Source organism: Xiphophorus hellerii, chromosome 20, assembly GCF_003331165.1.
Source record: "Xiphophorus hellerii strain 12219 chromosome 20, Xiphophorus_hellerii-4.1, whole genome shotgun sequence".
Lineage (NCBI taxonomy): Eukaryota > Metazoa > Chordata > Actinopteri > Cyprinodontiformes > Poeciliidae > Xiphophorus > Xiphophorus hellerii.
In genome coordinates, this window is record NC_045691.1 from 3,140,011 (window position 1) to 3,167,178 (window position 27,168).

The 27,168-nt window shown below is 43.0% G+C and overlaps 5 protein-coding genes across 6 annotated transcripts in view; 4 read left to right on the forward strand and 1 right to left on the reverse strand.

The window, feature by feature from the left end:
- The first annotated feature begins 26 nt into the window (after nucleotides 1-26).
- rbm15b (RNA binding motif protein 15B) lies at nucleotides 27-3,715 on the forward strand. Its single transcript, XM_032548404.1, has one exon. The coding sequence runs from the start codon at nucleotides 560-562 to the stop codon at nucleotides 3,029-3,031; it is 2,472 nt and encodes an 823-aa protein (XP_032404295.1). The 5' UTR covers nucleotides 27-559; the 3' UTR covers nucleotides 3,032-3,715.
- Nucleotides 3,716-5,422: 1,707 nt separating this feature from the next.
- On the forward strand, nucleotides 5,423-9,146 carry LOC116709752 (nuclear factor 7, brain-like). The gene is made up of 2 exons (XM_032548408.1): nucleotides 5,423-5,651; nucleotides 7,450-9,146. Exon 2 carries the CDS (start codon nucleotides 7,467-7,469, stop codon nucleotides 8,856-8,858), a length of 1,392 nt encoding a protein of 463 aa, XP_032404299.1. The 5' UTR covers nucleotides 5,423-5,651; nucleotides 7,450-7,466; the 3' UTR covers nucleotides 8,859-9,146.
- Nucleotides 9,147-10,821: 1,675 nt separating this feature from the next.
- On the forward strand, nucleotides 10,822-13,616 carry LOC116709753 (nuclear factor 7, brain-like). The gene is made up of 2 exons (XM_032548409.1): nucleotides 10,822-10,944; nucleotides 11,599-13,616. Exon 2 carries the CDS (start codon nucleotides 11,616-11,618, stop codon nucleotides 12,999-13,001), a length of 1,386 nt encoding a protein of 461 aa, XP_032404300.1. The 5' UTR covers nucleotides 10,822-10,944; nucleotides 11,599-11,615; the 3' UTR covers nucleotides 13,002-13,616.
- A 1,006-nt stretch (nucleotides 13,617-14,622) lies between these two features.
- LOC116709750 (gastrula zinc finger protein XlCGF57.1-like) lies at nucleotides 14,623-21,330 on the forward strand. The gene is made up of 2 exons (XM_032548405.1): nucleotides 14,623-14,923; nucleotides 17,495-21,330. Exons 1-2 carry the CDS (start codon nucleotides 14,881-14,883, stop codon nucleotides 19,237-19,239), a joined length of 1,788 nt encoding a protein of 595 aa, XP_032404296.1. The 5' UTR covers nucleotides 14,623-14,880; the 3' UTR covers nucleotides 19,240-21,330.
- Nucleotides 21,331-23,051: 1,721 nt separating this feature from the next.
- Nucleotides 23,052-27,168, reverse strand: part of pcbp4 (poly(rC) binding protein 4) — an 82,717-nt gene continuing 78,600 nt past the window's right edge. The window contains exon 15 of one of the 2 annotated variants that reach the window (XM_032548406.1): nucleotides 23,052-25,972. In XM_032548406.1, coding sequence (XP_032404297.1) covers nucleotides 25,549-25,972 — 424 coding nt within the window. In that variant the 3' untranslated portion in view covers nucleotides 23,052-25,548. Of the gene's footprint in view, nucleotides 26,274-27,168 lie in introns of both variants that reach the window. The other variant, XM_032548407.1, reaches the window with a different exon arrangement.

Genomic DNA, 27,168 nt, shown 5'->3' on the forward strand with positions numbered 1-27,168 from the left:
ATTTTGGTTTTTAATTAGATAAATGTAGTTATATCTCAAATATACTGCTATAAGAGTTTTAAATCTTGACTCATTCTGCGCCTGAAATCATTTCCCAGCTCTTGGCAGCTAAAGACGCAACCAAAGTCTAATATAATTTAAAAGATTCTTCAGAAAGATTCCTCAAAAGATTCAAAGATAGGTTTTTTTTCATTCAAATTTAGCAGAAATGTGTCAGTTTCTAATCACAATCGACAAATGTTTTGAAATTAAATCGTAACGTCATGACGTCAGCTGCCTTTGCGTCACCGCGCCCTCCGTCCTCCTCAGGGAACGCGCACATTCCTATTGTCCAAGATGGCGGCCCTGGTGCAGCTCCTGTGATGCTGAAATGTTTCCCATCGTTTCTAACCGTTTCTACCGTAAATGTGCCAAAAATCAGCGGCCGCCCTGGAAGCGCGTCTCTCCCTGAAGCCGTCCCCAGCCGCCTCGTCTCCACGAACACTCCAGGAAACCGCTCCGAGCGCCGAATTCCCGCTGCACGGCACCGAAAAGTTTGGGCTCCATCCTTCGGTGAAAGATGAAGAGGCAGGCCGGGAGAGAGAGCAGCCCGTCCCGAGCTATCGCTAAGCGGATACGGGAAAGGGAGCGGGAGAGCGCCCGCAGAGAGGAGCTGCCCCCGCCGCCTCTGGCTCTGCTGCTGGCGGAGAGCCGGAGCTATCACCGCCGTAGCCGCAGCAGGGAGCGGGAGAAGCCGCGGCTCAGAGAGGAGCGGGCGGCCGCCCTGGAGCTCCACCACCGACATGAACTCAGCCTGCTCGGCCGCCCGCCGCTGCGCTCCGCCGAGCCGCCCGCCGCCAGGCCCGGGACGCTGGAGTACAAGACGCTGCTCATCAGCAACCTGGGCTCGCAGGTGTCGGACGAGGACGTGGAGGACTCGCTGTTCCACGAATTCAAAAAGTTCGGGGACGTGAGCGTGAAGCTGTCCCACACCCCGGAGCTGGGCCGGATCGCCTACGTGAATTTTCGCCACCCGGAGGACGCTAAGGAGGCCCGGCACGCCAAGTCATCCCGCCTGGTTCTGGGTGAGCGCCAGCTGAAGATAGAGCCCATGTACGTGAGGAGGCGGAGTGTGACCCCGCCGGACGTCGGGTTCCTCCCGCTGCATGCGCCGTACCCCTACCGGCAGCGCTCCCTGTCCCCGCCCGGGCCCGCCGTCAACAGCCTGCGGGAGCTGCGGGCCCGGCAGTACGCCCTGGAGAGCCTGGCGCTGACCCGGGACCGGGACCGGCTGCTGGATTACTACGGGATGCTGGATGAGAGGGGGAGACCCTTCGGGTTCCCCCCCATGCCCGTGGTGGAGGACCTAAAGCCGGAGGACGACCAGAGAGCCACCAGCAACCTGTTCATCGGGAACCTGGACGGGAACGTGACGGAGGCGGAGCTCCGGCGGGGCTTTGATAAGTATGGCATCATTGAGGATGTGGTGATCAAACGCCCGGCCCGCGGCCAGGGCGGGGCTTACGCCTTCGTGAAGTTCCAGAACCTGGACATGGCCCACCGGGCCAAGGTGGCCATGCAAGGCCGGCTGATCGGCGGGAACCCCATAAAGATCGGCTACGGCAAGGCGAATCCCACCACCCGGCTGTGGGTGGGCGGCCTGGGCCCTGGGAACTCTCTGACCGCCCTGGCCCGGGAGTTTGACCGCTTCGGCAGCATCAGGAACATCGACTATGTGAAAGGGGACAACTTTGCCTACATTCAGTATGAAAGCCTGGACGCCGCCCAGGCCGCCTGCACCCAGATGAGGGGCTTCCCCCTGGGGGGCCCAGAGCACCGTCTCCGGGTGGACTTCGCCAAGGTGGAGGAGAGCCCCTCCCGGCCCTTCCCTCCTGGGTACCAGCCTCCCATTGCTCTCTCCGCCCACTACGACCTCCTGGGGGAGGCGTACAGCCGCCACCGCAGCCTGGAGAGGGAGCTGCGGGGCGGCCGGGAGCGTTCCCCGCCCCCCCAAAGCCTCCTCTCTCTTAGGGATCGAGGCCTGCTGGAGAGAGACTTTCCCAGCAGCCCCACACGCAGCCTGGAGCGGCGAGCCGGAGGGGTGGAGGCTTTCGGGCGGAGCGGACGGGCGGCGCGGAGCCGCAGCAAGAGCCGGGAGCGGTGGCTGAAGGAGCGGGAGGAGAGGCGGCCCCGCAGGAGGAGCCGCAGCCTGTCCGCCGACAAGCCGCCAGAGGAGAAGGAGCGTGGGAGGTCGCGGGTTCGCGGTCCAGGAGGGGCTGTGTCTCCTGATGCCAGCCCAGACCGGGCGCGGGTTCGCGCCCCCGACTCCACCACGGAGCCGCGGGACCACTCCCCCGACAGCGGCGCTGGACGGCACTCCGCCACCAACGAAGAAGAGCTTCCTGCCGGCCGCCACCACAGCAAGCGGTCCTCCAGCGACCACCTGAACAACCACCACCACCGTGCCGAGGCGGCCGGTGCCGCCTCGCCCGCCGCGGACGCCCCGGCCTCCCCCAGCACGCTGTCAGAGTTCGCCCAGGGCGCCCTGTCCAGGCTGTGGCGCGGCTTCTTCGCCCTGAAGAACAGCAGCTTCCCCACAGACCTGTTCCTGCTGGAGGGCGGCGCCGCCTACTTCCACACGGTGATGAAGGACAGCCTGAAGCTGCAGAGCCAGCCCAGCCAGCTGAAGATCGCCCAGCGGCTGCGCATGGACCAGGCCCGGCTGGACGAAGTGGCGCGCCGCATCAAGCTGGGCCGCCCGGACGGCTTCGCCATCCTGCTGGCCCTGCAGGGGCCCGTGGACCGCCAGGCGCCGGGGCTGGAGCCGGGCCTGCAGGTTCGCCTGCTGCGCCACCTGGTCACCTACCTGCGAAACAAGGAGGCGGCGGGCGTGGTGAGCCTGCCGGCCGCTAAGGAGGGCGCCCCGGGCGCCATGCTGTACGCCTTCCCGCCCGGGGAGTTCTCGCAGCAGTTCCTGCAGGCGGCCAAGAGGACTGTGGGTAATCTGGAGGAGGAGCACATGGTCATTGTGATTGTCAACGACACTAACTGACTCCCAGGGCTTCCTCCATGTTGTTCAGTGTTTGGTTCAGTTTAAAAGAATTCCAGCCAGTTACACTACATGTTCCTCAGCGACCCGGCGGGATGAAGACGGCCCGAAGGAACCTTTAGAAACACTTAAACTGGTTTTGCTCCAGGAAGCTGGAAAACACGACACTAAAAGCTTCTTACTTTATCCGGTTTTATTCATCCCAGAAACTCGCAAGATGTTTCCGGAAACTTGAAGCTAATCCTTTCCTGTTTTTATTTGGTGTTCCTCCTCTTCCTCGCTGTGTTCTGGTGTTCTTAGCATTCCAGTCCATTCTCCCAGCATGCACCAGGAGAGAAACTCTACCCATCTACGTTGAAACTTCCTGTTGATCCGTTTTGAGTCTTGCTTGTTCGGGATCGTTTTTTAAACTCCCAGCAGGGCCTCCGTGTTTCCATCTGTTCTGGTTTTATTAGCGAACTGCAGATTTATGAAGCAGAAAAAAACTTTTTGACCCCAAAACTTTCAGCAAATTAAAAACTCAAGAAGCAAATTGGACATTTTTATGGGAATGAGTCAGAGATATGAGCAGATCAGGATGAATGATGGTCACTAACGATTTGCATTTTAAAAAGAGGAATATTTGATGTTTTATTGTTTCATCTTAAAACTGAACATGTTTCTGAAATAAAACCAGAGTTTTTACAACTGAAGCCTCATTTCTGCATTTGAAACTAATTGGAATGAATTAAAGTCGAGATTTTAAACTCATTTTCTTTTTCAGACACATCAAGAGCAACAATGCCACTAGGGGCAGACAGTTTGAGTTCCTCTTTAAATTAAATATGAAATGTATTTTCATCTTCATGCAATCTGTTATTATACAGACAACACTGCTGATTTGATTTGATAATATTTAAAAACTCAAGTCTACAGGGCCACAAAAAAACTTCTGGCGGGCTGAATTTGGCCCATGAGCCGTGAGTTTGACATGTGATTTAACGTATTAGGAGGTAAAACTGAAAGTTCAGGAATGAGCTCAGAAGTTTAAAAAAAACCAAAACAAATCAGATTGTTTAATGTACAAAATTTGCTAAATGTTTAAGTACTGTTAAAAAATTGAAAATTTTATTACAAAAAATTGTTTTGGACTAAATTAATGAAGAAAATGTCATTAATTTGGTCCAAAATTAATGACATTTTGTTCAAAAACAGTTTTTTTCTTAATAAAATAAAAATAAATCGAGGAAAATATTAGGGAAAATATGGATAAAAAAATTACCTGCAACTCATTGTTGCAGTAAAACAAAATAAATAATCCACTGAAGAATAAACATTTCTGTTAAAAAACTCAGAAATTAATTTCACATTTACCAGAAAAATGTGGATATTCTCTGTCAGGAATTACAAGAAATGTAATTTTCCTCGATATTCTGACAAAACATCTAAACTATCTAAAATAAAAAACTCATCCGGATTGTAGAGAAGATATTTTCCAACTAATGTCTGGAGTTTTTTCCATAAAAATGACTGACTCCATAATAACAAAATAATTTAGTTTTAATATGATATATTTCTTGAATTACTATTAATTAATGCGCTTGAATCCTTTTACCTTTAGTCTTGGAAAATTGTGGTTTTCTTACCACTTAAGACTAAATTACAAATTTTTCTTTTGAAAATGTTAACTTTTTTATTTAAATTTTCTCCATGGATAATTATTTATTTTCAGACCTAATTCCACGTCATATTCGTGGTCATATTTGCGGTATAAAGTCATATTCGGGTTGAATAGCCAATAGTTAAAGGTAAAGGTAATTTTATTTATATAGCACATTTTCAGCTTGTGTTGCCTTGTACAAATATTAGTGCAGTTGTACTATAAAACACAGACATGAGGGAATTTATCACACACGGTAGGTGCATCTTAAGATGGTTTGCCATCCGCCATTGAGACTCAAAAGAAGAAGAAGAAGCTAGACGGCGAGTAAAATAAATAAAAATGAGGTAAAGTTTATTATTAAAATGTATATCAAGAAGAAATGGCAAAAATAGTGGGATAGAGGAGGCAATGCTAGGTTTTATGATAGCATCCAAAAAAAAGTTGGGGAATTAAGGAAATGTAATAGAATTAAAAAAGAAGAAGATGTTATATCTAGAATAAGATTTGGACATACAGGATTAAATAGTACTCTTAAAATAATTAATAAGCATAGTACAGGTTGTTGTAACTATTGTGGACAATTAGAAACAGTCCAACATATTTTTTTATAATGTAATAAATATGTTCAGGAAAGAGAGGTGTTACTTAGAGATTTAAGTAGGAATAAAAATAAATTAGATATGAGGGAATTGTTTCAGAGATCATCTAGGGATGTAGATTTTAGCAGTATTGTTTGTTTTCTAAGAAGAACGGGCATTATGGGGAGATTATAATAGGTAAACGTCTGATCCATACTCCAATCCGGAAGGTGGCGGTAAAGCACCTATAAGTTGTTTGCCAACCGCCATAAAAATAAAAAGAAGAAGAAGAAGAAAAATTTAAAAAGAAGAAGAAGCAGAAGATACACGGCGTGTTTAGATTTTTGCCAACTGCCAATAAAACATCAAGAAAAAGAAAAACTGGCGGTGAAGGAGCGTCGAGGTTTGTAGCCTTCATTTATGAACGTTTGTTGTTAAAAGTTTTGCCGTTGTCCGGTTGCTATTATAGCTTTTAGTGAAGATTATAAGTTGTAGTCTGAATACAACTGAGCGGCTCTGCTTTAGTTGGTTAACGTCCAGCTCGTCCTGCTGTTTCTCTGGACGGTTGAGTTTGTTTGCTGAAGTTTTTTGCGAGTTTTAACTCGGAGATACAAGCTAAGCTAAACTGACCTGGTTGCTAAGAGCAGGTTTTTGGTTATTCGTGTTTTTTGTTAATTTGTTTTTGCTAACAAAAACGACAGTGGGTTTTATTTACTTTTTATTTGTTCAGTTATTTTTGTTGGCCGTAGATATAAAAACAGACTTTATCAGCTGACATTTTAGACAAATTATCTTAAAAGATAAAATAACGAAAACAAATATTTTCTTTAAATCTATATGAAATATTTTAAAACCTGTATGAAAAGCCCCAGATCAGAACAACAAAGTGGATTTTGACATGGAAAAAAAGAATAAATACAAATAATTGAGACCGGAAATACTACGCCAACAAAATAGTGTGAGAAAAAAAGCAGAAAAGATGAAAGTGTTAAATTAAACTGTTAACATATCGCTGTGAAGATTGAGTTTTTGTGTTATTACAACATTCATGCACTTCCATCATATACAATTTGGTCACTTCAAAAACTTTAAAATGTGGGGGATTTTTATTATTACTATTTTTTTTAAAGAACACTAGAACGGCCGAAGGTAGTCCACGTAGACAACACTCCTATGCAGTCTAGAGATTGTCCAAATGGCCTGAATGGATTGTAAGTACCCTTAAGTACCCTGGTAATGGCCTCAACGCATCTCACAGTTGCACAATTGTTCCTTAGACTTAGACTTAGACTTCGACTTAGACTTAGACTGGATAATGCAGCACAACATCAGCTGCAAAAGATCACATCTCTCCAAAAACACTTCATGTATGCTTCAAAACTAGACTGAAGAGCATTACCTACAGGAGATCTGATCTCCTGTTGGTATCATAGATACCCACCCCCAACATGGACTATTCAGACTCCTACCTTCTGGCCTGACGGTCAACGACCACATGTACAATAGAAGAATAGAAGCATAGAAGAATGGATGAATGGAGGCTAATTTGAGCCATCAGTCGTCAGTTTGGACAGGGTCTTGTGGCCCTGTTTCAGCCAGTCTGGGGAGAAATCGAAAACCTAGCCATCCTAGTGTTTTAAGGAGGAGGCTTGGTTCCTCTGCAAAAACTTAGCATAATATAGAAAATGTGTCTTTTCTTACTCTGTAAAGTCGGTTATCACGCTGAACAACTAAGGTTTTTAAGAAAATGGCTAATTTAATTAATCATTCATTCATTTGGACAAACAGCTGCATTTTATTAGAAAAATTTATGTAGTAAAATTTTGATAGGAGGAGAGATCAAATATGATTGATTTTGATCCAGTGACTCAAGCTCAAGTGGTTGCAAATGTCATTAAAACAAAATATGGAAATCTCTGGTATAATTTTCCTAGTAAGATTCTTTTTTTCTAAATTATTGAGTTGTAAAATAAAATACATTTATTCTTAAGCAATATTTTTCACCATTCAGTCCCAATGTGGAACAACAGATGGCTATTGATAAAACAAAATAATTATTTTACAAATATTTGTATGAGAAATCTATTTAACTTTAAGATCTGGTCTTCCAACAAGGGATGAACAGTCAAATTATATTCATTCTTGGTCATTTTTTATTCACAAATGCCCTTCTTTAAACATTTTCTCTGCTGCTGTTTCAGCTTCACTCAGAGACAAAATGGCTTCCAGATCAGAGGAGGATCTCTGCTGTCCGGTCTGCCAGGACATCTTTGTTGACCCGGTTGTTCTGTCATGCAGTCACAGTTTCTGTAAGGAATGTCTGAAGAACTCCTGGAGAGCAAGACCTGGACGTTCATGTCCTGTTTGTAGGAAAAGATCTGACAGAGAAGATCCTCCAGTTAGTCTGACTCTGAAGAGACTCTGTGAATCATTCTTACAGCAAAAAATCCAAAATGCTTCAGAGAGTCTCTGCAGTCTGCACTCTGAGAAACTCAAACTCTTCTGTCTGGACCATCAGCAGCCAGTTTGTCTCGTCTGCAGAGATTCAGAAAAACACACCAACCACAGATTCAGGCCTATTGATGAAGCTGCTCAGCAACACAAGAAGAAACTTCAGGAAACTCTGAAACCTTTGAAGAAGAAACTGGAGCTGAAGAAGAAAGTTAAAGAAAAGTTTGATCAGACAGCAGAACACATGAAGGTCCAGGCCCGACACACAGAGAGGCAGATTGTTGAGCAGTTTAAGAAGCTTCATCAGTTTCTAGCAGAGGAAGAGGAGGCCAGGCTGGCTGCACTGAGGGAGGAAAAGGAGCAGAAGAGAGGGATGATGAAGGAGAAGATGGAGGCTCTGAGCAGAGAGATAGCAGCTCTTTCAGACACAGTCAGAGCCACAGAGGAGGAGCTGAGAGCTGCAGACGTCTCATTCCTGCACAACTACAAGGTTGCAGTGGAAAGAGTCCAGCGCTGCCCCCTGCTGGAGGATCCACAGCTGCCCTCAGGAGCTCTGATAGACCAGGCCAAACATCTGGGCAACCTGGCCTTCAACATCTGGAGCAACATGAAGAACATGGTGACCTACACTCCTCTGGTTCTGGACCCAAACACGGCTGGGTCAAGACTCTTCCTGTCTGACGATTTGACCAGTGGGACGTTTGGAGAGAAACAGCAGCTTCCTGATAATCCAGAGAGGTTTGGACCAGAGTGGTCCGTCCTCGGCTCTGAGGGCTTTAACTCAGGGAACCACAGCTGGGATGTCGATATTGGAGACAGTCAGTATTGGTTGCTGGGTGTGTTAGTAGAGTCTGCCCAGAGGAAGGGGAAGATACAGTCTGGATTTTGGGTTATACAGTTCTATAAAGGTAAATATTCAGCACGGATTACAGCAGCTTGTCTCTCAGATCTACCAGTCCAGAAGAAAGTCCAGAGGATCAGAGTGAATCTGGACTGGGACGGAGGAAAGCTGTCGTTCTCTGATCTGGATACTAACACACACATACACACCTTCACACACACCTTCACTGACAGGATGTTTCCATGTTTTGTCTCTGCCAACGTCAAAATCCTATCCATGGAGATCTCAGTGAAAAAACAGCATCTCTGTCCAAGTTAAACCTTGATGAGATTTAAACTCTGGTTTTAGACAGGAAACTGGAGGTGATCTGACTGATCATCTGGTTGTTTTCAGCTCAGCTTCAGATCTGCTTCGTAAGCCAGAAACTGAATGTGACATAAAGTGGATGATGTGAAGCTTAGACTGGCACTGACTCTGCAGGATCAGTTTGTCTCATACCATCACCCAGAAAACATTTCAAAATGCTTGGCAAGAAATCCAAGGGTAAACATCTAAAATACATTCATCAAGGTTTGATTAAACGGAGAACTCAATATGTCAGATGCCTAAGAGTATAGGCATGTCAGGTTTTCAGGCAGTTTGGTCCAGATCTGAGGAGCATAGAAACCAAAAGGTGCCTCACTTTGTTTTGTTCTGGTTCTTGAATGCTGTATGGACAGATCTCTGGAGACCTAACTGGTCTACATGGTTCGCACTTGGCTAGGAACTCAGAAGTGTATTCAGGACCATCTACTGCTCTCTGGACCAGTAGCAGAAATTATAGTTTCTGTTTTATCTGAGAACATTTTGAAGAAACCCTGAGCCCATCCACTCATTGCTGTGATGAACAGCCTGCCTGTACCAGACTGAGGTGACATGGAGAAATACGGAGCTGATGGCACTCTGGCACCGTCCTGGATGTCCGCCGTACTGTAACCATTAGACAGAAATGTCTGGTTCACCCAGAAATATGGACAACCCTGACCATCCTCTGCAGGATGAGAAAACAGGATCTTCAGTCAGAGACTTCTTCACATTCGCTGTAACACAGACTGCTACAAGAGCTTTCCTACCAACAGCCTTCACCATCTTCAGTAACTCTTGGAAGAACCTGAATTAACTAACTACAACAACATTTCATTTCCTTTTGGGATTAATAAAGTGTATGTGAATTTGCTTTAGCAAACATTTCTCTTGATATAACTGAGGCGCAGCTTTCAGTCCCAACCACCAGACGGGTCTTCTAGCCAGTCAAACTGAGGGTGGGGATGGGAAAACTGTGATTCAGATCCAGCAGTTGCTTTGTGTGCCGTTCAATGTCTGACTGAACATGGACCAGAGATATGTAAACGGGAAGACACTAAGAATGTAGATGAAGAGATAAAGGACACATTTTGCTGGTTTTGGATGGAGGAGGTGGTTAGTTACAGTAAACCCTTTGGGAGCTCAGGTGGAGCGTGTTTCCATCCAGAACATCTTACTTTTTGCCAGGAACAACAGCCATGGCAGAAATCCTGCAACGACCAATCAACCTGACCATTCCTTCATCCAGTCTTTGTATGTGTCTGACGTCAACATCTCTGCAGACCCCACACATGCTGGACACAAGCAGCTTAGACTTTTAGCTTCTGGGTGGCGTCACAAAGAAAGTTTCTTCCACCAGATTGTCCCTCTGATTGACACTTAATAGTGACCAACTTCTCTACTGGCAGTCAATACTATGAATATTTGCATTTCTTCAGCCTTGTCTTCTTCTTTTGTAACAGTACTGTATAGAAGAACAATTCATACATATCTATGTACTAAATAGAGGAATAAAGCTTTTTCTGATCAGTCATTGACAGACGTGTGAATTGGGCGTGGTCTGTGCGAGGTACTGCTGTCCTAAACAGAGCTGGAGAGAGGAAACAAGAAAGTAGATTTAAATAAAAAACGGTAAAAAGACAACTCAAGTGCTGATAACATCTGATTTAACTAGTGAAAAATTATGTAATAAAGCAGAAAATAACATTGAAAGTAAAGAGGAAGCACAGGCAGATCTATAATATCCTATTACTTCTATAATATCCTATTATTTCCTGTCTGAAAAGTGAAGACTGAAACCAGTTTCATTCCGTTTACTTTGATTTAACCCAAACAGTAAAAGTTGTCAGGCCATGTTCTCGTAAACTGACACATTTCTTAGGATCTAAACCTGAAGTGACGCTGTTGTCCACACTCCATACCAGGTGGTGGCAGTAATGCGCCAAGTTATCACCAATAAACAGAAAGAAGAAGGAAGCTGGAGATTTTCCAAAGATACTCAGAAGATCTGGAATAACGGAGAGGTTCGCAGACTGAAGACGGATCAGAACTTTAGGTTCAAGTGAGTAAAGAACCAGAATCTGATTTCCTGCGTTACGGAAGAACCCCTTTAATGTAACCCGGTGGATAATTTCTGTTAGCTAGTAGCTAACAGAAATGTAGCTTTATCAGCTGCAGATGTTGCTGATGAAGGACCCCGCTTAGCTGTCCTCGTGGATGCCTTTCTCTCCATGTAGCAACGAAATGTTAGACTCGCTATCTAAGATTTTGCTAAATGTTTCCTCCAGGAATTAGTCAGTGACATTCTAAGTCTTTCACGGCAACGTTGGAGCTGGACGGAAGGAACCCATCTTATAAATACTCAGGACTCATAAAAACACTGAAATAAAGTTATCTGGTATTGTTTGTTTTTTTTCAATGTTCCAGACAGTTATTGTGAATAAAAAAAAACTCTAAACAAGTGGGATTTTTAGTATTTAGAAGCCAAACCTGTTTAGGTTTAGGTCTGTTCGGCAAAACACTCTTTCGGTTGTTTTGCAGTTTTCTGGATGTATGTTCCAGATTTGTGGTACATAGAAGCTGAATGCTGCTTCACCATGTTTGGTTGTGGGGATGCAGAGCAGATTAGACCCAGAAGATGTGAGTGGTCAGGAAGGATGGTAGAATCATAACAAGTTTGATCATTGTTTAATTATATTCTCTGCTGCTATTTCAGGTTCACCAGGAAACAAAATGGCTTCCAGATCAGAGGAGGATCTCTGCTGTCCGGTCTGCCAGGACATCTTTGTTGACCCGGTTGTTCTGTCATGCAGTCACAGTTTCTGTAAGGAATGTCTGAAGAACTCCTGGAGAGCAAGACCTGGACTTTCATGTCCTGTTTGTAGGAAAAGATCTGACAGAGAAGATCCTCCAGTTAGTCTGACTCTGAAGAGACTCTGTGAATCATTCTTACAGCAAAAAATCCAAAATGCTTCAGAGGATCTCTGCAGTCTGCACTCTGAGAAACTCAAACTCTTCTGTCTGGACCATCAGCAGCCAGTTTGTCTAGTCTGCAGAGATTCAGAAAAACACACCAACCACAGATTCAGGCCTATTGATGAAGCTGCTCAGCAACACAAGAAGAAACTTCAGGAAACTCTGAAACCTTTGAAGAAGAAACTGGAGCTTAAGAAGGAAGTTAAAGAGGAGTTTGATCAGACAGCAGAACACATGAAGGTCCAGGCCCGACACACAGAGAGGCAGATTGTTGAGCAGTTTGAGAAGCTTCATCAGTTTCTAGCAGAGGAAGAGGAGGCCAGGCTGGCTGCACTGAGGGAGGAAGAGGAGCAGAAGAGAGGGATGATGAAGGAGAAGATGGAGGCTCTGAGCAGAGAGATAGCAGCTCTTTCAGACACAGTCAGAGCCACAGAGGAGGAGCTGAGAGCTGAAGACGTCTCATTCCTGCACAACTACAAGGCTGCAGTGGAAAGAGTCCAGCGCTGCCCCCTGCTGGAGGATCCACAGCTGCCCTCAGGAGCTCTGATAGACCAGGCCAAACATCTGGGCAACCTGGCCTTCAACATCTGGAGCAACATGAAGAACATGGTGACCTACACTCCTCTGGTTCTGGACCCAAACACGGCAAATCCAAAACTCATGCTGTCTGATGATCTGACCGGTTTGACTTTAGGAGATGAACAGCAGCTTCCTGATAATCCAGAGAGGTTTGGTTACGCGTGGTCTGTTCTGAGCTCTGAGGGTTTTAACTCAGGGAACCACAGCTGGGATGTCGATGTTGGAGACAGTGAAGACTGGGAACTTGGTGTGTTAGCTGAGTCTGTCGAGTGGAAGGGGAAGGTAGAGTCTGGATTGTTGGTTATGCAGTTCTATAAAGGTAAATATTCAGCATGGTCTCCACCTGCTCCTCTCACATTTCTCTCAGTCCAGAAGAAACTCCAGAGGATCAGAGTGAATCTGAACTGGGACGGAGGGAAGCTGTCGTTCTCTGATCTGGACACAAACACACACATACACACCTTCACACACACCTTCACTGACAGGATGTTTCCTTTCTTCAACACTGAAGATCCTCTCAAAATTCTACCGATGAAGATCTCAGTGAGCAAACATCAGCTCTGATGTCCTCAACATGAAGAACTCAAACTGCAAATGAAACCTTATTGGTCAGATTTAAACTCTGTGTTTTAAACAGGAAACTGGAGATTATCTGTTTAAAACACAGATCATCTCCAGTTAGTCTGACTCTGAAGAGACTAACTGGAGTCTCTTCAGTGTCTCTGGAGACGGTGAATACTGGGCACTTGGTGTGTTAGAAGAGTCTGTCCAGAGGAAGATATTCATCTGGAAGAAACTCCAGAGGATCAGAGTGAATCTGGACTGGATACTAACACACACATACACACCTTCACACACACCTTCACTGACAGGATGTTTCCTCTCTACATCACAGAGGATAAAGCAAAAATCTTACCGATGGAGAACTGAGTGATCAAACAGCAGCTCTGATGTTCTCAAAGGAATTTCCTCCGATGTTTGAGACTGCGGTGTCCATTGGCACCATTGGTGCGTCGCTATTATTACGACACATTATGGTGACCAGTTACTCTGCTGGGAATCAATCAATACTATGAATATTTTTATTGTATTTATTATTTTTTTAAGCCATGTCTTCTTCTTTTCCGGTACATATAAACATGCAGCAACTTGGGAATAAAACTTTTTCTGCTCACTCATTGACAGATGTGGGATTTGGGTCGAGAAAGTAGCCAGGAAATGTTTGAACTGACTGATCATAACATCTGATTTACTTTGTAAAAATTATGAAATTGTGTCCACATTCAGTTATTTTAAATGACTGACACTTTTTCCAAATATTACATAATTTTTTAGATGTAATTGGTAAATATAGTACGGTAAAACAGCAGGTGTCTATAATTATAACTAGACCTTTAGTGTGGTTTACTTTAGTTCAACTGTTGGTGGGGAAAAAAGTCTTTCTATTTCACAAACTCAATACTTAAAATAATTTGTGTAAAATTGATGCAAAGTACTTCCAGCAAAATATCTACAGTTTAAAAATATTAGAACAGTGAAAGTGGTGTACAAATTAGAGATCTCATTTTAAAAGTGTGTGACTTAAATACTTTTTCAAATGTTTATTTACTAGCAGATTAACTAGAAATGGTAGAATAGACTAGCATTTATTCAAGTTGGTGTTTTTTACTAAAATGTGCAAAAAACCTTCTAAGTATCTCTTATAAAATGTCACTGACATAAATGTAATTAAACCTTCCTCTGCTTTTTAACAGTAAATTACAGGAAAGAGTGAATTTAGCCATTACTCTAAATGGTTAGCTGTGAAAAAGTCAGCTATTTTTTTATTAGCTAAGAGAAACCTTTTTTTTTTGCTATTGAGAAAACCTACAAATACAAATGAAGTGAGGAACACAACACAATGTAATAAAGTATGGCAGGGGTGTAGCTGAACATAGTAATTAGATTAATGCCAGTCTTCTGTCGGTGTTTGTATTCTTTTCATTAAAAAAAGAAATGCTCATATCAGTGAAAATCCAGAATTAACATTACAAATTATAGTTATTACATTTGTTCCAAAATCTCCTTGTAATATAAGAATTCCAGAATAAATGACTGCTACTAACCAATACATGGATAATAACTATATTAAGATATTTTGCTCAGAGAAACAGGTTTGTGGACCGACATGTTTCCAGTCATGCTCACCGCGGGCCAGTAGGTGGCGGTGACGCTTCGTTCGGTATAAACCAACAGAAGAAGAAAATGTTTACTAGACAGACTCCATCAACACCACAGCGGCTGTGGAAGCGCCGTGGTTTGTGTTTTTGGGGTTTTTTGTTTTCTAACCGGAGCCGGGAGAGAAAACGACACAGGAAGATGGAAAGTTTGTGACTTCCGGGCAGAAGTGAAACGAACTGAAGCCCAACTGGAACAGAGACATCAATGAAAACAGAAACACGAAATGGAGGCTGTTTCCAACCCCGAAGATCGGCTGCAGAGACTCGGTTTGTATATTTAAAGTCTCATTTCAAATATATGAAGGATTGGTTACAGTTAATTTAAGGTATATGAAGGATTTATTTAGTTCATTAAGAACATAAACCGAACCAGTGATTCTGTTTGTAGCCTAGCCAGCTAGCATGCGGTAATCTGTAGGTAACGGTGCGATAGATTAACTGGTTGAAACCACATATTTTTCTAAAGTATAGGTATCTGCGCCCATCCCAGTTAAAATGCAACTTTGTTATAATCCTGATTAGCGAATAGATTTCTGTTGTCAAATTAAAATTCTGTTTCAAATCAATCCTGTCTGCATTCAGTGCAGATCATAGCAATATGCCCCTCACTGTGTGTGTTCTCTGTTGGGAAACACTGTTTGCAGGCTGTTGGTGAAGGGAAGAAAACAGATTTCAGGCATTCAGACCCAGTACCAGCCAGGTCTGAAACGGTCTCTGCTTTCTGTGCTGATTACCGGTCAATTGTACTGCGATGGGTAATAAAAGTGGCCTGAGGTCACATTTGCATCCTAATTGAAACTAACATTTCTTTGCAATCAAAGCCGAATTAATTAGCAAACCAATGGCTTTTCTTGTCACAGAGAAATGAGATAAAAGCTTTTTAAGTTTTGGTTTTCTACATTTTTGGGTACAAAAAAATCCCACACGACTTCACATTCTGGACGCCTGTGATTTAGACAATGGAGTTGATTGGTTCTTGTCAGAATAAGGTGCAAAAGGTTTGGCTGCTGGCCAGAATTATATGATTGCAGTGAATCTTTGTTTTTTAGGCTTTTACCAATAATAATACAATTTCCTAACATCATGCAACAACTATGGCTAGGCCTGTCGCGATAAACGATAAATCGATTAATCGTACGATAAATTAAAACTATCGAAGTCATTTCAATTATCGGCATTATCGTCTCTCCCGACCTTTTTCTCTTTCTGTTGATGACACCGAATGAAAAAAGGCTCAACTCCGGTGCTCTCCACTGACTCCTCCCTTCCTCATTTCCTCAGTGTAAAGCCCAGCGCACACGACAGGATCTTAGAGCTGTCGGTCGATTGTCGGCCCATTTTCAAAACCTGACAGACCACACATTAGCCGACAGAAATCCTAGCTATAACGGTTCGATCGGGTTCGTTCCTGCCGTGTGGTGTCCAACAATGGGCACAAAACAATGGCTACAAGTCCAGTTAACTAATTTTAAAACCAGGTATTAATCAATGCTTTACTACAATCTACCTGCAATGCATGTGGCTAGTGTCAGCGTAAAGTCCTGACTGAATGAAAATCATTAGAACCTATTTACGTCACGTTAACGAAGAACAGCTGAAAAGTTACCGGGTTTATCAACTGCGGTAGCAATTTCGCTCCAACTCCTCCCCTTGTCATTTCTATATTCTTTGCATGTTGAATAAACATTAATGTTGTTTCCACGTCGGCTGGACTTCGGGTTGCGCCGTTTCAGCTGTTTGGGATTCCCCTCCGTAATTTCCCCTCAGAAAACACAGAGGAGAATCCGCGCTTTCTGATTGGCTGCCTGTCACTTTCAACAGGCTGCGTTAAGATCCCAGTCGGGGAAAATCCCTGATTTAGATCGGAGCGGCAACGACGATCTACCGTAACACACCGCACAATCTTAGGAAGACCAAAGGTGTAAGATTGTTGTATGGGGAAAAAGTAGGAGCAAAAAATCATGTAGTGTGAAATATTGCATCAGGTAGTCGATGTGCCCCTCTTCTCTATTTAAATCTAATTATTACTGAAGGGCAACATAATATACAGACTTCATAATCTGCACTATTTGGGTTGAATGCAGTATTTATTTCCACTTTGGCTTTATGCTGTTTAGTTTTTATCAAGTACATTTTTTGTTAATGGAGACTGAGAATCCATTTTGTTTTTGGTTGTTTTGTTTATTTAGTTTATCAGCTCAAGTGTTAAATATTCTATTGAAAATAAAGTGTATTTATCTTTGACAGGAAATTGCATGCATTATTACGTCATTTCCATTAAATCAGTGTAAAAAGGTCTTCAGACAATATTATCGTTTATCGCAATAATTTTTTGAGACAATTAATCGCTCAGCAAAATTTGCTATCGTGACAGGCCTAACTATGGCTGCAGCTGTTAGATAACTCAGTATCCATATACGTCATTAAATAATATGACTTAATTTAGTAATTGCTGCAACGGTTAGGAAGCTGTGCTGCAGACGTTCCTTCAACAGCCTCTTCTTTTTACAGTCTTGCTACACTAAATGCCTGTTTCACAGTTTGGATGCCATTTGATCCTGTCGGCCTGAAGCTGATTCCAACTGAATTGGAAGACTGTTATTCTTTTTTTTAAATTATTGCTTTCTCCAGGGGTCAGCCATCTCTACAAACCAAAGAGCCATTTTAACCCTGTTCCTTCAAAAATAAATTTCTCTCAACAAGAAAACTAATGTGACTCTTCAGAAAAACACTATTAACTTCCCCATATTTCAGAAAACATTTTATGATCATAGAGCCATAATTTTATTTATGCATTTTTCTGTATAGCAGATTATGATCTTCCACTGTTACCTGCAGACTTTCAGCAGATGCTGCTGGTTAAGGAAGAGCTTCCTGAAGGACGGAGTCCTGGTGTGGACTTGCCGGATCCAGAGTCGCTCCAGATAAAGGAGGAGCAGGAGGAACCCTGGCCCAGTATGAAGGAGGAGACTGATGCCAGCTGGTTTCCAGTAACCACAGTCATCAGGAAGACTGAGGAAGACGAGGAAGAAAAACCTGTTTCCTCACAGCAAACAGGGGACGCAGATCTTCCAGTCAGCTATTCAGTTGACCTGGGGAAGTTAGAAACTGAGGAAGAGGACTGGAGGAACCTGGATTGTAATGCAGATAGAAGCTCTTCAGACACAGATGTCAGTGAGGATAATGAGGGAAATTTGAACGGTCCTGATTCTCAGCTGGAAAACTTTTCTTTAAGGTGTTTGGTTAACAAAAAATATACAATGAAGAAGAATTTGAAATCAACAAGGGAATCCCAAATGGATCTGAAATGTTTTAGCTGTAATGAATGTGGCAAGAGCTTTCTGAGGGAAAATCTTCTAAAAATACACGTGAGAATCCATACAGGGGAGAAACCATTTAGTTGTGAACTTTGTGGACAAAGATTTATACAAAAATCCAACTTGAACAGACACATGAGATTCCACACAGGGGAGAAACCGTTTGGGTGTCATCTCTGTGGACAGACCTTTAGTTGGAAGTCTAGTTTAGACTGTCACATGAGAATCCACACCGGAGAGAAACCATTCAGCTGTGACTTCTGTGGACAAAGATTTGGTGAGAAATCGGTTCTAAACACTCACATGAGGATTCACACTGGAGACAAACCATTTAGCTGTGATGTTTGTGAACAAAGATTTAACCAAAGATCACATCTAAAAAGACACATGAGAGTCCACACTGGAGAGAAACCATTTTGCTGTGAGATCTGTGGACAACGATTTGGTGATAAATCAGTGTTAAACATTCACATGGGAAACCATACGGGAGACAAACCATTTGGTTGTCATGTTTGTGGAGAGCGATTTAGTCGTAAGTGTATTTTAGACAGACACATGAGAATCCACACAGGAGAGAAACCTTTTAACTGTGATCTTTGTGGGAAAAGATTTAGCCACAAGTCAGCTGTGAATATCCACAGGAGAATCCATACAGGTGAAAACCCATTTTGTTGTCAAACATGTGGAAAAAGATTTAGTCGCAAGTCAGTTCTAGAGAGTCACATGAGAATCCACACTGGAGAACAACCTTTCAGATGTGATGTTTGTGGACAAAGATGCAACGAAAGAGCACATTTAAAAAAGCACATGAGAATCCACACGGGAGAAAAACCATTTGGTTGTGACGTCTGTGGAAAAAGCTTTAGAGATAAATCGCATTTCAAGAGTCACATGAGGGTCCACACGGGAGAGAAACCATTTAGTTGTGATATTTGTGGAAAGAGATTTAGTGATAAATCAGATTCCAATAATCACATGAAAATCCACACAGGAGAAAAACTATTTGCTTGTGAGCTTTGTGGACAAAGATTTAGACGAAAACCCTGTTTGAACATTCACATGAGAATCCACACAGGAGAGAAACCTTTTGGTTGTGATTTTTGTGGGAAAACATTTCGACAAAAATCTTATTTAAAAATCCACACGAGAATTCACACAGGAGACAAACCATTTAGTTGTGATGTTTGTGGGAAAAAATTTAACAGCAAGTCAAATTTAAAAAGCCACATGAAGATTCATACAGGAGCGGAAACTGTTCACATGTGAATATTAAGACATCTTAATGTGGAACACTTCAAAGACTGCAAAGTTGTTTCTAAAACCCATTTTCCTACTAACAATTTTAAGTGTTTGTGTTGTGCCAATGTCTGTATGACGTTGTATGAATATACAAAGTATGCATATTCATACTTTGTTCCTTGAACATTTCATTAGATGCTGAGCCAACATGAAACCTGGTATTGCAGCTGCAGGTTTGACAGCCTGCGAGCTCAAAGGGGCTTTGCAGCTGCAGCACACATACTGGGTTTTTTAAAACAATGTACTTGGGTTTTTACATCTGACCATATTTATGAATATTCCATAGATTTCCTGAAAATATGTGCAATTTAACATTCTGGACGTTGTGGTCCATTCTAACTGCAAAAAAACTTTTGTTTTTGTGATTCAGATGTTTGCCATCTGATATTTGCAAGGTCAGGTGTTAGCTTAGGCATTTAAGGAACGGTTACATCATGAGACAAACTAGCACTTTTTGTGATTGTTTTGATTTTTGTCAAAATTTGAAAAATATATTAAAAGAATTATAGATACTCATTGCCTTGTCAGCACAAGATGGAGAGTGGAGTGTGTTGGTTTATGGATATTTTGGGCTAAGGAGAATTAATCTAAGGTCAAATTTAACATTTCAACATAATTGTTACATTAAACACACCCAGATTTCCAAAACAGATGTGATGCAACCCAATCATGGGCTTCCTGATTTGTGCCTGGTTTACTTTGGTGAGTTCAATGAGAAAATGCTGAACTTTACAGTTACCTACAGATGTGGTTGAGTAAAAAATGGTTTTTATGACAAGAAAAAAATTGATATAAATTTAGTTCACCTCAGTTTTTAGCCAGAATGGAACTTCTGAACAGAAAATGACAGATTTTAATATAGAAGTAAGAAAATCACTAGAAGATGTTTCTGCTAATTCACTCATGTTTTATTATTTGTTAAAGAAATATTTTGAAGAAAAACTGAAAATATTTGTCTGTAATTTTTTAAAATGCAGCGGTTGCTGAAACTGAGGAAGCCAATCTAGCACTACCTGTGCTATTACATTAACACAATTAAGATTTTAAAGCGACGGTAACCAATTTTTGTTCCACTTCCTAGGAAAATTTAAATCCTGCCAGGATTCAGTCTTTGTTTTCATAAAGAATAAAATTAGAGCCTGATCAAAAGTTTTAGTTTGGACCCGATCAGAGGTTCTGGTGCTGCTAAAATGTTCTAACAGTAAGGCAGAGCTCAGATTGTTCAAACGGGTGATTAATGGGATTTTGTGTGTAATTTGTGAAGGTTTTAGAGTTGATGCAGAGTAGAGAGAAACGTGAGAACTTAGCATGTTAACCACAAGAGGGCAGCAGAGCTCTGAGTGATAATCAGCACTGTAACAGAAGCAGCCACAGTTCAGCCACAGTACGGCAGATTTTACTAAAACCCCAAAAATATTCAACTTTTTCCTGAAGGTAAATGAAATGCACAGCTCTGTTGACTTGGTTTGAACTGAAGCCATTCATTTCTGGCTGATTCTAAGAATTTATCGAGTTTAGCAGAGGAGAGAAGAAGAACTCTATAATGATAAGTGTTGTGCATCAGTTGGTCGCCGGTGCGCCCTGAGCCCAGGCTGCGGGCCACGCTGGACTCCTGGTTTCACACCATTTCCAGTCGCTCGCCATTTTATTTCCTGTCAAGTTAATGTTCAATAAAAGGTCACTAATGCCAAACAATCGTTGAAAATAAGAATAACTGAAAAAGAGATTTTAACACATGGAGATTTATTGGGAAAGAATTTGCTGTGTCCCATCATAACTATTTACAAAAACTGAAATTTTAGACAACAGTTCTGTGCTTAAATATGACAGTCAAGTCAAATCATCTTTATTTGTATCGTGCCAACTTACATCAGTATGAAAAGATGCTAAACACTTTATTTTCTTTTATTGCTGTTTTGAGTTGGTTGGTTGGAACTGAACAAAAATAAAATATAAACACTAAAATGTGCAGCTGGGGGTTATGTTAATTTTTCTGTTCTTCAATCCTGTGAATTAATTAGTTATATTTTATACTGTAATAAATGCCAACAAAATGCTCTTTGTATAAAAATCAAAGTGTCCTAATTTCTTGTTTCTCTTATCTTTGAAAACGATTAAAATATTCATATCCATATGTTAATTAAACCTGCAGCATGTAGCTTTTTATAAAATATGTTCTTGTTTGCATTTTTGTTAAAACTGTCTCCATGTCTTAGTTTATTATGAGACAGATAATCTGTGGAAACATCAATCTCCTCTTTGAGCCGCTATTGCAGCCTGAAAAACAACCAATTAGAGCCAGGAGGAGGGGCTTAGTGCTGTCAATCACCTCATGTAGTCGCTGATAAATGCGGTAATGGCAGATAACTTACATTTACAGGAAAACTGTTCATCTGTCATCATAAAGAGAAAGAGAGGGGGGTGGGGTGATTGACAGCACTAAGTCCCGCCTCCTGGCTCTGATTGGTTATTATACTTTCACAACATGGTGACAGTTTCAACAAATATTTTTTTTTAAAATTAAAAGTTACAAAATTTAGCTTTAAGTGAGGATTACATGTTCACATTTTCTCTTCTCCTTCAGCAGAAACTCTGGGTCTGTCTCTGGTAGCGTTGCCATGACGACAGAGTTCCCCTTTTGGTTTGGGTTTGTGGTCCGAGCCGGTCAGAGCTGGACACTTTGAACAGAACAAACAGAGACGAGGGGAACCGGTTCTTTCAGTGCTCGTTTATTGGAACATGGCATGGATGGAAGAAAGCAGAACCACCGACACGTCCGGTCCAGTCCGGGTCAGACCGGATCGGTCCGGTCCAGACCAGGTCGGTTCCGGTCCGGTCCAGACCGGGTCGGACGGCGTCCACCTGAACTGGACCTCAGAACTGTTTTTGCATAGACATCAATTCAAGTCAGACTCATGCAGACGGAGGAGGAACGACAGAAACGATGGAGGAAGAAGAAAGAAGTGATGCGACTTTATAAAAATAAGTGAGCTTGTTAATCATCATCATCATCATCATCAGTAGTTATTAATACAAACAGAAACACGTCCAGTTCAACCTGAAGCTGCTCAGTATTGCTTTGATCCCCAGACGCTGCAGCCTGGTGTGTGTGTGTGTGTGTGTGTGTGTAGGCGTGCGCATGTATGTGTGTGTGTTAGTGAGGCCAAGCAGACATGCAGCAGCAGCGAGGATCCAGAAATGTTCCTCAGTTCATCCGGAAAAACAAATAAATTAAAGAAAAAAAATCAAAAACAGAGAAAATCTGCTACAGAACTAGAATAAGTAGAATAATATCAAAGTGTTTTGGATCATTAAATATTATCTAATGGAAAGTTTTATTAAAGCTGTTGCTTCTGGTTTATTTGTATCTTTTTAATAAAAGCTTGTTGGCATTGATGTTTCTCTCTACTGACGTTTATCTGGCTGCTGTTTGTGCAAGAATCTCCGTTTTATTAGGAAGTTTAGAAAGTAAAAGTCCAAACTGCAACTTCAGGATGAAACTCGTTTTGAGTCTCCATTTAATCTGAATTCTGACAATTTATCAAACTATTGAAAAGCTGCTTTTTAATATTTGATCAAAGTTTTGATCATTTTGTTTTTCCGTACTTTCAGAACCTGCTCTGTCCTGCTGCCTTCGCTCAGCAGGAATTTTTAGTTTCACTCTTCAGGTTAAAATCACGTTTGTTGTCATTAGCAGCCATTTTTAATTGCTTCTGTGAAGATAAACATAAATCTCATTTATGGTAAATGGACTGAACCTATATAGCTTTATCTCATTATTCCATTTATTGTGTTTTGTTTATTGTTTATCCATAATAATCCTCATAACTGCTAATGAATCTATTTGCTGTTCAGTATTTTGGGTCGCTGTGTTGCCGTAGTTCTACTTGTTCTAGTTCTGTCCAGAATCAGAGGAAAGCTTTCAGAACGTTCTCGGGTTCGGTTCTGATATCCAGTCGGATGAAACGAGTGGAAACACAAACTTAGACAATTATCAATGTTACAGTGAAAAAGTTAATTGGTTCACACACTTAAAAAACATAATACAGTTTTACAGTCATATTGGAAACAGAATTTCATATAATCCCATAGCTGTAATACTTCTCTTAATAAGTTAAAAAATAATTTAAATCAACTTGAATTAATCAAAAGAAAAAGGACTTAAAAAATCTTTACAATAAAACCCAACGAGACACGAAGCAGGAAGTACATTTACGTCGTATACAAAGTCAGCTCAGTGTTAGTGATCAGTGATATAAACTCTGAGGGAATATTTCATAACGGTTAATAATAAATATAGGAGTATACAGTGTGACACAGAGCAGGACAGACAGAAGGAGAGCTGGAAAGTCTTTATGGCTTTTACAGGCTGCAGGCAGCCGCCGCCTCCGGACTCTGAGCTGCTGAAACCAACCAGGAAGGAGAAACCAGAGAGAAGCTCTACTGTGTGGGATTGTTGGAAAATGAAACGATGCAGATTCTGACATGGATGCTGAATATGTGATGGCTGTCAGTAGAAAACAGGAAATAAAGGAGCAGACTGTTGAAGTCCCAGATCAGCCACCATTTTGCATCCACAGCTGCTGATAAAACAAATAAAAAGATGATAATTCATATTGATTTTATGTAGCCCCCTTAAACAACTTCCTCCAGTTTCAGTTTTCAATATGGCTGCCAAACGATAGTGGGTGGAGCCGGCCGATAAAAACATGGACAGGATTTGCCTTCCGTACAAAACCTGAACTCAAATCGGTTGATTTGCTCAGAAGTCGCTGCCTGAAGCCAGAACATGAAGCTTCTCAACCTCAAACTCCAACATGGCTGCTGGCTTATTAAACGTAATTCATCTCATTTATGATTGGACCAACTAAAGAGAGAATAACATTTTACTGGTTAAATTAAGTGTTTGTAAGTGGAAAAGTTCAAACCGGCAGAAAGCGGTGCGGATTTGCTTCAAGCATCAACAAACTGTTTTAAGGCAGAAACTTTCTTTGCTACTTTTATTCCTGCAGTTTGGAGAAAGTTTGGTACTCTTCTGCCACCTTGTGGTGACAATAAGGTACTGTGATTAACCCTTTATGCTTTTGGTAAAGTTTGAATCTCGTGACGATCAGTTTTATGATTATGAAGGAGTTAAAGGCTCTGCACGGTCGAGCCGAACTGACGGAATCGATTCTCAACGTCGCAGTAACAAAAATCGTTTCGTTGTTTTTCTTCTTCTTGTCACAACCCCTGGAAAAGTCTGTGCTCTGTTGAACTTCCAGAAGCCGGTTGTTCAGCCAGCAGGACGGACAGTTTGAGGAACTGTTAGTCCAGAACCCTGAACTCCCGCTGCTCGGTTCTGGTCCGATGTGGCGGGAAAACGTCCCTCTGATGGTTTCTGTTGATTTTCTCCCCAGTAACAAGGAAAATAAAATGAGGTTTTACATCTTGTTAATCATTATTTCCTCCTCTGAACTTGAGAACTGGTAACATCCATTCCTGTCTGTTTACGGCTGTAAGCCTTGAAATCTGCGCAGTGGGAGGGTTTCACAGGAGCTCGGCTCGGTGGGTCTGTGGACTGTAAAGGGTGCGCGTGAAACGTCCAGAAACAGTTGGACTTCGGAGCGACCATGCCGGGCCCTTTGCCCAGACACTCAGACCTCTGAAGAAACGTTACCATCTCTGATTGACGTGGATCAGCTGGGATTTAAACCCAGGATGAAGCAACGGCATCAAATAATGGTCAGCGCCTCGTTTAAAACTGGACTTTGCTAAAAGTGGAGAGCAGAATGTTGACCCGGTTCTTCCTCATACTGGTCGGACTTTGAATGGTTTCTTTCCAGTGACGGTGCACATCAGGGTGGTGTTGTGTATTTACAGGATGAACCACGGAGAGGCGGGGGACGGACTCGTTGACCCTGAGAGGTAACCGCTGCAGCTACTTGGTGATTGTCAGATTTAAAGGATCCTTCTTGTCATCAGTGAAGATGATCAGCAGGTTCAGCTGGTTTAACTCTGAAACTATGACGACCGTTTTAAATCTGCTACGCTCCGGCGGAACCGGACTCAACGCCACCAAACGGTTTCGCTTCACCTTCACTGATCACTGTTGGCTTCACAGAATCGGTATTATTTTAGATAAATCATGCATGTTTCCAATAATCCCACAGTGATCTTTGCTAGCAGTCAGGAGGGGAAGAGAGAGAGATGGAAACAGGAAGTGACAGAGTTCAGAGGCCCTGGCAGTTTGAAGAGCAGCCCAGAAGCCACCGCAGAGACGGCCGTCCTCCTTCATCAGTACGGAGAAAACTTCTGTCTCTCCGGCTTCTTCATCCCGTTGGCGGACGATGAGATCTTGGCCGTGTAGGACGCCAGCGCGGCCGCCGCGTGAGCCGGGACGGGAACCGCCGCCGTCTGCACCGAGCTCGGAAGCACCGGCGCACCGATGGCGGCCGCCGCCGCTGCTGCTGCTGCGGAGGCGGGAGGGGTGGACAGTGCCAGGTAGGGGATGGATTTCACTCCCAGGAGGCTGGAGAGGGGAAGGGCGTAGGGGGCGCCCAGGATCGGAGCGTGGGGCAGTGCAGCACCCATCGCTGCCAGGGGGGAAGGGGAGGAGGACGAGGCGGAGGCGGGGGGGGCGGGCTGGGTGAAGCTCATGGTCAGGTCAACGGGAGACGACATGGAGGAGGACTGGGCGGTGGATTTGGCGGTCTCTAAACTGGAGGAAGGAGGTGGAGGAGGGAGGGTGGAGGGAGCACAGGGGTCAGGAGGAGGGGGTCGGATGGAGAAGGGTTAGAGGGTCAAATAAAAGACATGTTAAAAAAAACAAGAGTAAAAACTGAATGTGAACCAAAACGGAACCAAACAGGATTTTTTTGGAGAGAAAAATGAAAAACTGACAGAACAGAAAATCAGAAGACAGGTGTGTTTTGCTGGAGGTTGCAACAGATTATTGTAGGGGGTTCGCTGTACGGATGGGGGGTGTGCTGTATAAGTTGGGGTGATGGCTTGGGAGGGGGCTTAGGGAGGAGGAAACAAAACCATCACAGACACGTTAGCACGGCAGCTTCGTCACACATGATGCAGAAACGTTTCACTGAGATAATACCCCGGTTCTGCAGAAATTCACCCTGGAAAAGGAGGAAGGACGGATGAAAAGAACTTCACACCATCATTCCAACAAACGAACACGGTGGTGTACTCAGTGCTTCAGACTGAGCTCTGGGTTGGGTCTTTGTTCTTGGACAAACAGAACCAAACCGATACCGATAAATTTCAGGAAAAATCGCCTAAGAGTTGGAGCCAAAGTCCACTGTCCTCCATCTGTCGCCACTTACCAATGACCGCGTGTCCATCAGTCACTGGACGAGAGGCGGGTCTACTCTGGACCGGCCGACAGTCCGTCACCAGACAACACAGACACACAGGACCAACAACCATCCACTCACCAACACATCGTGTCTACAGACTGTCTTTGTCCAGAGAAAGCTGGAGTACCTGGAAAGAACCAACATTTAAGAACTTCCAAACTGATTTTTGTTCCAATTTTCTCCTTCCAACAATCTTAAGGAGATCCTGATTATCTGGATGGCTCAAAAATAATATTAATAAACGTCTGAAAGACTTTCTGACCTACAAATGGGAAGTTTTTTCTTGGCTGTTGAATTTTGGGTGAAGCCAATCTGAAAGAGAGGCAACAAAAACATGGAGATGAGCTCCTTCCAGTCGGCCATGTTTGTTTCCTCTGAACTCACATTTAGTCCGGAGAGGTTTAGCAGGATTTCCCGTCTGACATCTGAATGTTGGGGCTGCAGGATCTCAGCTTGTGAAATTTTGCTGACAATTTTGAAATATTTCCGTGTGAATCAGACGTCATCAGACTGATGATGTCAGTATGAGGTCAGCGTGCGAACC

Bases quoted from the DNA above. Each gene is read 5' to 3' on its own strand.
- LOC116709752 (XM_032548408.1), top strand. From the start codon at position 7,467: ATGGCTTCCAGATCAGAGGAGGATCTCTGCTGTCCGGTCTGCCAGGAC.
- LOC116709750 (XM_032548405.1), top strand. From the start codon at position 14,881: ATGGAGGCTGTTTCCAACCCCGAAGATCGGCTGCAGAGACTCG. The intron at 14,924-17,494 runs GTTTGTATATTT...TGTTACCTGCAG, and splicing joins AGATCGGCTGCAGAGACTCG to ACTTTCAGCAGATGCTGCTG.
- rbm15b (XM_032548404.1), top strand. From the start codon at position 560: ATGAAGAGGCAGGCCGGGAGAGAGAGCAGCCCGTCCCGAGCTATCGCT.
- LOC116709753 (XM_032548409.1), top strand. From the start codon at position 11,616: ATGGCTTCCAGATCAGAGGAGGATCTCTGCTGTCCGGTCTGCCAGGAC.